At 51.5% G+C, this 9,103-nt stretch overlaps 2 protein-coding genes across 2 annotated transcripts in view; one reads left to right on the plus strand and one right to left on the minus strand.

The window, feature by feature from the left end:
* The window catches only part of EAH_00002640 (hypothetical protein, conserved), a gene marked incomplete at both ends in the record, with an annotated part of 7,721 nt that extends 4,944 nt beyond the window's left edge, over positions 1-2,777 (minus strand). Inside the window, one exon of the mRNA XM_013394143.1 lies at positions 1,234-2,777. Coding sequence (XP_013249597.1) covers positions 1,234-2,777 — 1,544 coding nt within the window. The remainder of the gene's footprint in view (positions 1-1,233) is intronic.
* An 839-nt stretch (positions 2,778-3,616) lies between these two features.
* Positions 3,617-9,103, plus strand: part of EAH_00002650 (DEAD/DEAH box helicase, putative) — a gene marked incomplete at both ends in the record, with an annotated part of 9,005 nt that continues 3,518 nt past the window's right edge. Inside the window, 6 exons of the mRNA XM_013394144.1 lie at positions 3,617-4,502; positions 4,559-5,425; positions 5,665-5,825; positions 6,158-6,310; positions 6,503-6,622; positions 8,062-8,186. Coding sequence (XP_013249598.1) covers positions 3,617-4,502; positions 4,559-5,425; positions 5,665-5,825; positions 6,158-6,310; positions 6,503-6,622; positions 8,062-8,186 — 2,312 coding nt within the window. The remainder of the gene's footprint in view (positions 4,503-4,558; positions 5,426-5,664; positions 5,826-6,157; positions 6,311-6,502; positions 6,623-8,061; positions 8,187-9,103) is intronic.

Genomic DNA, 9,103 nt, shown 5'->3' on the forward strand with positions numbered 1-9,103 from the left:
TGCTGATCTTCTAAATGAACAGAGATGTTCCCGAGAAGCCAAGTGAACAGCGCGCAGTACAAAGGCAGACCGACGTATTTCCGCGATAGCCTAAGCAAAATAAATTAATTAATTAATTAATTAATTAATTAATTAATTAATTAATTAATAAACAAATAAATAGAAAAGAAATACGTAGAAACGGAAGCAAATAAACAATATTGCAACTGCAGCAGCATGAGCATACCATCAGCAGCAACACAAGTAACGAAAACAACAGCAGCAGCAGCAGCAGCAACAGCAACAGCAACAGCAGCAGCAGCAACAGCATGGCCATCCATATGCGACGGCAGCAGCAGCACCAGCAACAGCACCACCACCACCAGCACCAGAACCACCAGCAGCAGCAGCAGCAGCAGCAGCAGCAGCAGCAGGAGACAAGAGGGCGTCTTACTTGCTGTCCCTGCTTGTGCGTCCTTGTGAGGTATATAATGCTGCAGTGTCTCCGCTGCCCAGAGCGCAGAGCTTCAAACCGATGCCACCCCAAAGCAGCACAAAGCAAAGCTGCTGTCTTTCCTGTCCCTAAACAGCAGCAACAGCAGCAGCAGCAGCAGCAGCATGATGATGATTATTAGTGTGATCAGCAGCTGCTGCAGCAACAGGGAAAAAAGCAGCATCTGGGGAGGCACCAAGAGCAGCAAAAGCTACAAACTGCTGCTGCTGCTGCATGAACACAAATTGCAGAGTCAGAGACAGCAGCAGCAGCCGCTGCAGCAGCAGCAGCGGCAACAGCAACAATATCATCAACGGCAACAGCAACTACAGGAGCAGAAACGCCAGCAGCAACAGCCACTGCAGCAGCAGCAGCAACACCAGAAGCAACCGCAACAGAGCGATGAGAAACAGCAGCAGCAGCAGAAGCAGCAGCAACTGCAGCAGCAGCAGAAGCAGCAGCAGAAGAAGTAGCAACTGCAGCAGCAGAAGCAGCAGCAACTGCAGCAGCAGCAGAAGCAGTAGCAACTGCAGCAGCAGCAACAGCAGCAACTGCAGCAGCAGTAGCAACTGCAGCAGCAGCAGCAGCAACTGCAGCAGCAGTAGCAACAGCAGCAGCAGCAGAAGCAGCAGCAGCAGAAGCAGCAGCAGCTGCAGCAGCAGCAGAAGCAGCAGCAGAAGCAGTAGCAACTGCAGCAACAGAAGCAGCAGCAACTGCAGCAGCAGCAGCAGCAGCAGCAATATATCTTGCCTGTGGGGGACTCCAATATGAGGTGCTTCTGCTGCATGCAGGCTTTAACAAGGCGCTCCATGATTTGCTGCTGCGGCTGCAGCAGCCGCGAGTAATGAAAAGGAATAGAGACACCGCAAACAGAGACAACTTGCTGCACCCGATCAGCAGCTAAAGGAGGCAGCGCCAAAGGCACACCCTTGCTGCTGCTGCTGCTGCTGTTGCTGCTGCTGCTGCTGAGGGGTCGCACGTCCACAAGGGGAATGCTGCTGCTGCTGCTCGCCCTGCTGCTGCTGCAAGTACTACTCTGACTACTTGACACACTGCGGCTGCTGCTGGTGCTGCTGCTGCTGCAGCAATTGCTGTCCGGCCCTGTAGCAGCAGCAACATCAGCAGCAGCAGAAGCAGCAGCAACAGCAGCAGCTGCGGCTTCTCCCGGTGGCACTTCATAATTTGCTGCTCCAAAGGCAAAGCGAGACAGACTTTCTGCTGCTGCTGCTGCTGTCCTTGCAGGAGGTGCTGCTGCTGCTGGTGCAGCAGCAAATGGTGCTGCTGCTGCTACACCTATCCCCGGTAAATCTGCTTCTGCTGCATCGCTAAGCATTGCTGCTGCTGCTGCGGCATCTGTTTCCTCTGCATTTGCTGCAGAAGCATCAGCAGCACCTGCAGCATCTGCTGCATCGGTAGCCTCAGAAGCAGCAGCAGCAACAGCAGCAGCAGCAGCATGAGGCTCTGGCTTTACCGGCTGCTGCTGCTGCAGCTGCTGCTTACACCCTGTAAGCCCAGCATTGCTGCTGCCTCCTCCTTGTTCTCCTTTTGTCTTGCAGCAAACTGACGACTTCTCTCCCATAGGCAGTCCGCTGCTGCTGCTGCTGCTGCTGCTTTGAGAGCCAGCACCTGCAGCACCAGCACCTGCAGCAGCACCTCCAGCAGCAGCAGCAGCAGCAGCAGCAGCAGAGAGGTCTGCCCTCAGCTGCAGCAGCGCCAGCTGCTCTGCAAGGAGATCAACGCTAGGAGCGAAGGGACGGGGCCCCTGGGGCCCCATCAGAAGGTTTTGGTAGCAAGGAGCAGCAGCTTCGATAATATCTGCATGCAGCTGCTGCTGCTGCTGCTGCTGCTGCTGCTCTTGCTGCTGCTGCTCCGGCTGATGCTGCTGCTGATGCTGCTGCTCTTGGCTGAAAGGCACCCCAGAAAAATTACCCAAAATGTGACGGTGCTTCTGCTGCCGTTGCTGCTGCTGCTGCTGCTGCTGCTGGTCCCCATCCTGCAGGCTTCTCTTAGCTAAGAATCCATAGGCTTCCAGTCCTCGTTGTCTTTCTCGCTGCTGCTGCTGCTGCTTCTGTTGCTGCTGTTGGAGCTGCTGCTCGTGCTGCTCTTGCTGATGCTGCAGCGGTTGCTGTAGTTGCTGCTGCTGCTGCTGCTGCAGCTGCTGCAGCTCAGCCTTTGGTGGCAGCGGAACAAACTGGAGGCCCCTGGGGGCCCCCGCAGCAACACGGCGTTTGCTTATAGGCGCCACCGGCAGCAGCGGGGGGCTTTCTTCCTGGTTGTTGTTGCTGCTGCTGCTGCTGTTCTGCATGGTTGCTGCTGCTCCTGCAGCAGCTGCAGCAGCAGCTGTCTCAGCTGCTGCTGCTTCTGCCGCGGCTTCTTTAGCTGTTGTTGTTGTTGGTGATGGTGGTGGTGCTGCTGCTGCTGTTGTTGCTGCTGCTGCTGCTGCTGCACGACGTGGGGCCCCCCAGCCCTGCTGCTGTTAGGGAGAGCAGCTGTGAATAAGAGAAGCTCTTCTGCAAGCAGCAGCAGGCGCAGCAGCTAGAAATGATGAAATAAGTAAGAAGAAGAAGAAGCAGCAGTATTTACAGCTGCTGCTGCTGCTGCTGCTGCTCTCCGGGGGGCCCCCGGGGCCCCCCTTGTCTGGGGCCCCCGCTGCAGCGGTGGGGTTGTTGTTATGCAGCAAAATAGAAGAAGTAAGAGAAGCAGCAACAGCAAAATAGCAAATTAACGTTTTCTTTGTTTTTCTTCTTTGTTCAGAGGGGCACACACCCCAGAAATATAACTTTTCGCCTGCAGCAGCAGCAGCAGCAGCTGCTGCTGCTGCTGCGGTTAACTGTAGAGGCGGCGTCGGCAGCAGCAGCAACAGCAGCAACGCACAGGCGTCCAGCACACAACTTCTATTCCTCTCTATGGGGGATTGCTTTGCAGCAGCTGCTGCTGCTGATGTTGCTGCTGCCTTCTTGAGGTGCTGATTAGCAACAGCTGCAGCAGGAGTAGCAGCCGCAGCAGCAACAGTAGCAGCAGCAGTAGCAGCGTCAGGCATATCCACATGACAGCGAGAGCGCGGCGACGCATTGCATATCTGTTGCAGCAGCAGCCGCAGCAGCAGCAGCAGCAGCGGTTGCTGCTGCTTCTGCCTCCATAGCAATGGTGCGGCAGCGACGGCCCCCAGATGCAGCAGCACCCGATGCAGGACCCAAGCAAGCAGCAGCAGCTGCAGCAGCAGCAGCAGCGGCAGCGGCAGCAGCAACAGCACCAGGGGGCATCTCGTCTGTATTGAGTAGCAGCAGCAGTCGCCTCCCGGTTGCTGCTTCTCCTTCCTTCCGGCTGCAGCGGTTGCTGCTGGCACCGCAGCAGCAGCAGCAGCAAAAGCAGCAGTCAGTCGGTAGGTCTTCGCAACAGCCAAGTGCTGCTGCTGCTGTCTCCCCCAGCATACCGGTATACTGCGGCAGCAGCAGCAGCGACGATGAAATAGAAGAGTGCACACAGCGGCAACGCAGCACTGCTGCAGCAGCTGCAGCAGCAACAGCAACAGCAGCAGCAGCAGTAAAGAGAACACCAACGCCATCAGTAGTAGCAACGGCAACTCCCTCAACATCTGCAACGCCTAGAGATCCCAGCCCACAGCAGCAGCAGCAGCAGCAGCAGCAACAGCAACAGCAGCACCAGGAGCAGCAGCTGCAGCAGAAGCGTTCACCTGGGTCTCCAGACACCTTGAAGGGCTCGGCGGACGCGAAGCGTCGCAACAGCAGCAGCAGCAATAGCAGCAGCAGCAATAGCAGCAGCAGCAATAGCAGCAGCAGCAATAGCAGCAGCAGCAATATCAGCAGCAGCAATAGCAACAGCAGCAACAGCAGCAACGTCTGCAGCAGCAAGCGTTTGGTGGACGGAGAGTCTCAGGTGTCCTCTCAGCACAGCAGCGGCAGCAGCAGTAGCTGCCATGATGATTGCAGCAGCAGCAGCAGCAGCAGCAACAGCAGCTGCTGCTGTCAAAGGAGCAACAGCATACCAGCAGCAGCAGCTGCTGCAGTGAGTCGGCTCTCACGTCTGGTGGTTGTGCTGCTGCTGCTGCTGCTGCGGACTCTTCAGTGCGAGAAGCCCTCGAGGAAGCGCAGCAGTCTGTTAGGCAGCTGCTGCCTCTGCTGCAGCCCCCCCACGATCCATACACAGCATCATTCCTTGCTCTGCTGCCGCAGCAACAGCAACAGCAACAACAGCAGCAGCAGCAGGAACAGCAACAACAGCAGCAGCAGCAAAAGCAGCAGCAGCAAAAGCAGCAACAGCAACAGCAGCAGCAGCAGCAGCATGCGGAATGCCTCTTTTCTGAAGGAGAGGGGGGTGCTTCTTCTTGCTGCCAGCAAGAAGAAGCACAGTGGATTGTTAGTAGCCCCAGTGAGGCAACAGATGCAGAACCAGCAGCAGCAGCAGCAGCAGCAGGTGCAGCAGCAGATGGAGACAGCACGTCGGAATACACTGCAGCAGATGCTGCAACAGAAGGAGACAGTGAAGCAGCAACTGACTCTGATATCGACCCAACTTTGTGTGCGGATTGGGGGTATGTCTGTGTTCCTGCTGCTTCTGCTGCTGCTGCTGCTGCTGCTGCTGACGGTCTTCCCCCCAACGGCAGCAGCAGCAGCCGGCGTCGCCGCCGCCGCAGTAGCAGCAGCAGCAGCAGCAGCAGTTTTTGTGAGGCCCTCTTCAGCTCCGATGGAGACACGACTCCTCTAGGCACTCTCCGGCAGCAGCAGCAGCAGCAAAAGCAGCAGCAGCAGAAGCAGCAGAAGCAGAAGCAGAAGCAGCAGCAGCAGCCTTCAGGACGCACGAAGCAGCGAAAGTCCTCCCAAGCGACATCTGCGTCTTCTGCCTCACAGAGCAGCAACAGCAGCAACACCAGCAGCAGCAGCAGCAGCAGCAGCAGGTGGAGCGCATCATCGGAGTGCAGCAGCGCTTCCGGCGGTGCTTACGCTTCGTTTCTCTCCTGGTGGGAGTCTGGGGGGCGTGCTGTTGCTGCTGCTGCTGCTGCTGCTTCGTCCCTGCAGCGGCTGCAGCAGCAGCATCATCCTTCGCTGCATCAATTTTTCTCACCCCACACCCCTCTGGCAAGGCGAGCCCTCGAACTCAGCAGACAGGTATCTGCTGCTGCTGCTGCTGTTGCTGCTGCTGCTGCTGCTGCTGCTGTTGCTGCTGCTGTGCAGGAGGAGGGAAGAGTCTGTGCTACCAGTTGGCTGCTTTGCTGCTGGGGGGCGTCTGCGTTGTGGTGTCTCCGCTGATTGCTTTGATGGAGGACCAGCAGAGACATCTGCAGCAAAAAGGAATTAGAGTTGAGAGGCTTGATGCCTCCCTCTCCAAACAGGAAGTCTGCTGCTGCTGCTGCTGCTGCTGCTGCTGCTGCTGCTGCTAGTGCTGCTCCCGCTGCTGCTCCTGCTGCTGCTGCTAATGCTGCTGCTGCTGCTGCTCCCCTGCTGCTTCTGCTGCTCATCCTCATGCTGCTCTTGCCTGCTCCTTTTCGGTGCTGCTGTTGTTGCTGCTTCTGCGTTTGCTGCTCCTTCTCGTGCTGTTCCTGCTGCTGCTGCTGCTGCGTCGATCCTGCTGCTTCGCTGCTGTTGCTGCTGTTGATTTCTTAGTTTTGGTTTCTGCTGCGCACGTTGCTACTACCGCTGCTGCTGTTGCTGCTGCTGCTGCTGTTAGGTGCGCCGGGTGTACGGGGACCTGCGCAGCAGCTCTCCTCAGACGCAAGTGCTGCTGATAACAGCAGAAAGACTAACAGCTTCTAAACGGCTTGCAGAGACATTCGACTGCCTCTACCGCCGCCGTCTCCTACGGCTATTCGTTGTCGATGAGGTATGCCTAGGGTTTAGGGTTTAGGGTTTAGGGTTTAGGGTTTGTTGTTTAGGGTTTGTGGTTTGAGGTTTAGGGTTTGTGGTTCGTGGTTTAGGGTATAAGATTAAGGATTTAGCGTTTGCGGTGTGTGGTTTGTGGTTTGTGGTTTAGGGTTTAGGGTTTAGGGTTTAGGGTTTGTGGTTTTGATTGCAGGCGCATTTGGTGTCTCAGTGGGGCGAAGATTTTCGCGGAGAATATTTGGGGTTGTCGGTGTTTAAACAAAAATATAAAGGGGTTCCTGTCCTTGCTCTTACTGCTTCTGCTTCGCCAGAGGTAGCTCCTAGGGTTTAGGGTTTAGGGTCTAGGGTCTAGGGTCTAGGGTCTAGGGCTTAGGGTTTAGGGCTTAGGGTTGGGGGTTTGGGGTTTGAGGTTTGGGGTTTGGGGGCTTTGGTTTATTTAGGGTTTAGGGTTTAGGGTCTAGGGTTTATGTGTTACGGTGTAGGGGGTAGGGTTTAGGGTGCGGAATTCAGGGTTTAGAGTTTAGGGTTTAGGGTTTAGGGTTTAGGGTTAATATATATATATATATATATGTTTATTGATTTATACATATTACATATGTATATTCATATATATATAATATATATCTACATATATATATACCGGTATATATTTATCTGTTTATTTATATTATATATACATTTATAAAGTATGTTTCTGCGTTTACTTATTTATCTGTTTATTTATTTATTTATTTATTTATTTATTTGTTTGTTTATTTGTTTGTTTGTTTGCATGCAGCTGGAGCTGCGCGTGTTGCGATTACTATCGATAAATTTTGGTTGCTCTTTGCGGATGAGCTGCGACCGTCCTAATTTGTTTATAGAAGTCTTGAACAAGACAAAAGAAACATTAGCATTAATTGCTGCTGCTCTGCTGCAGCAGCCTTTAATTAATCAATGCGGTATTATCTACTGTCTCTCTACAAAGGAGACAGAACATATTGCTGCTGCGCTTCGGACAAGGGGCATCCATGCGATTGCTTATCATGCACAACTTTCTTATTCAAGGAGAGAAGCTGTAAATTAATTATATTTATTTATTTTGTTTATTTATTTATAAATGTATTTATTTATTTTGTTTGTTTATATATAAATTTATTTATTTTGTTTATTTATTTATTTATAAATGTATTTATTTATTTTGTTTATTTAAATATATTTATTTATTTATTTATTCGTTTATTTATTTATTTTTCTATTTGTTTGTTTATTTATTTATTGATTTGTTTAACTAATTATTTAATTATTTATTTATTTGTTTTTTATTTGTTTATATCCGTGTACCATCAATTCTTTTTTGCCTCCTTCTTCTCTTGTTGTTATTATTATTATTATTATATCATATTACTATTTATTATTATTATTTATTATTATTATTATTTATTATTGTTATTATTATTATTACTGCTACACTTATTATCCTTATACTTATTATTCTTATACTTCTCCTCCTCCTTCTTTCTCCTCCGCCTGCTTCTCTTTCTGCCGTTGCTGTTGCTGCTGCTTCTGCTGTTGCTGCTGCTTCTGCTGTTGCTGCTGCTGCTGCTGCTGCTGTCCCTGTCTCAGAAGGTGTTGCTGCCTTTCTCCCTTCTCGTGCGCCATGGCTTGTCTTCCCTGGTGCTGCTGCTGTTGCTGTTGCTGCTGCTGCCGCTATTGCTGTTGCTTCTGTTGCTGCTGCTGCTGCTGCTGCTGCTGCTGCTGCTGCTGGTTCAGGTGTCTAGACAGTGGGGCTCTGGAGCTCCGTTGGTGGTTTGCTGCACTGTTGCCTTCGGCCTCGGGGTTGATCGCTCTGATGTTCGCTTTGTCTTTCATCATTCTATGCCCCCTTCTATCGAAAGGTTTGCTGCTGTTGCTGCTGCTGCTGCTGCTGTTGCTGCTGCTGGGGCGGTGCTGCTGCTGTTGCTGTTGGTGCGGCTGCAGGTGATGGTCGTGGTATTTGTTCAGGTGCTGCTGCTTCTGTTGCTGCTGCTGCTTCTGTTGCTGTGGCTGTTGCTGTTGTTGTGCCTGCTGCTCCTGCTGCTGCTGCAGTTGCTGCTGATTCTCGCGCACGCTGCTGCAACTGTTTGAATAGTTTTATCTGAGTTATTTTATTTATTTATTTATTTATTTATTTATTTATTTACTGCATTTATTTTATTTTTATTGTATTGTATTTGTTTTATTAAGTAGTTGTGATTATTTATTTATTTATTTATTTATTTATTAGTTTATTTGTATTTGTTTAATTTATTATTTGTTTAGATATTATCAAGAAATCGGCAGAGCCGGAAGAGATGGTTTGCCTTCGCGGTGTATTTTATTTTATACTCCGTCAGATGTTACACGCAAATCGTGCTGCTGCTGCTGCTGCTGCAGACGCAGCAGCAGCAGCAGCAGCAGCAGCAGGTGTTTCTAATGAAGAATTAAAGTCGCGTGGTTTAGAAGAGATGAAGAAGTTCTGCGAAGAAGACGCCAACTGCCGCAGGGCCTTGCTGCTGCAGGCTCTGGGGGAGGCCCCACCTGCTGCTGCTGCTGCTGCTGCTGCTGCTGCTGCTGTCGTTTGTCACAGCCAATGTGATAACTGCTGGAAACGACAGAATTGCCGTTTCGAGGTACTGCAGCACTTACCTTCACTTTTGTTTTTCGTTTGCTGCTGTCTCTTTCTGTCTCTGGTTTGGTGTGCGTTGCTGTCTCTTTTGCTGCTGCTGTTGCTGCTGTTGTTGTTGTTGTTGTTGTTGTTGTTGTTGTTGTTGTTGTTGTTGTTGTTGTTGTTGTT

This window comes from Eimeria acervulina, genomic scaffold, assembly GCF_000499425.1.
Source record: "Eimeria acervulina Houghton genomic scaffold, Eah_scaff9, whole genome shotgun sequence".
Taxonomy (NCBI): domain Eukaryota; phylum Apicomplexa; class Conoidasida; order Eucoccidiorida; family Eimeriidae; genus Eimeria; species Eimeria acervulina.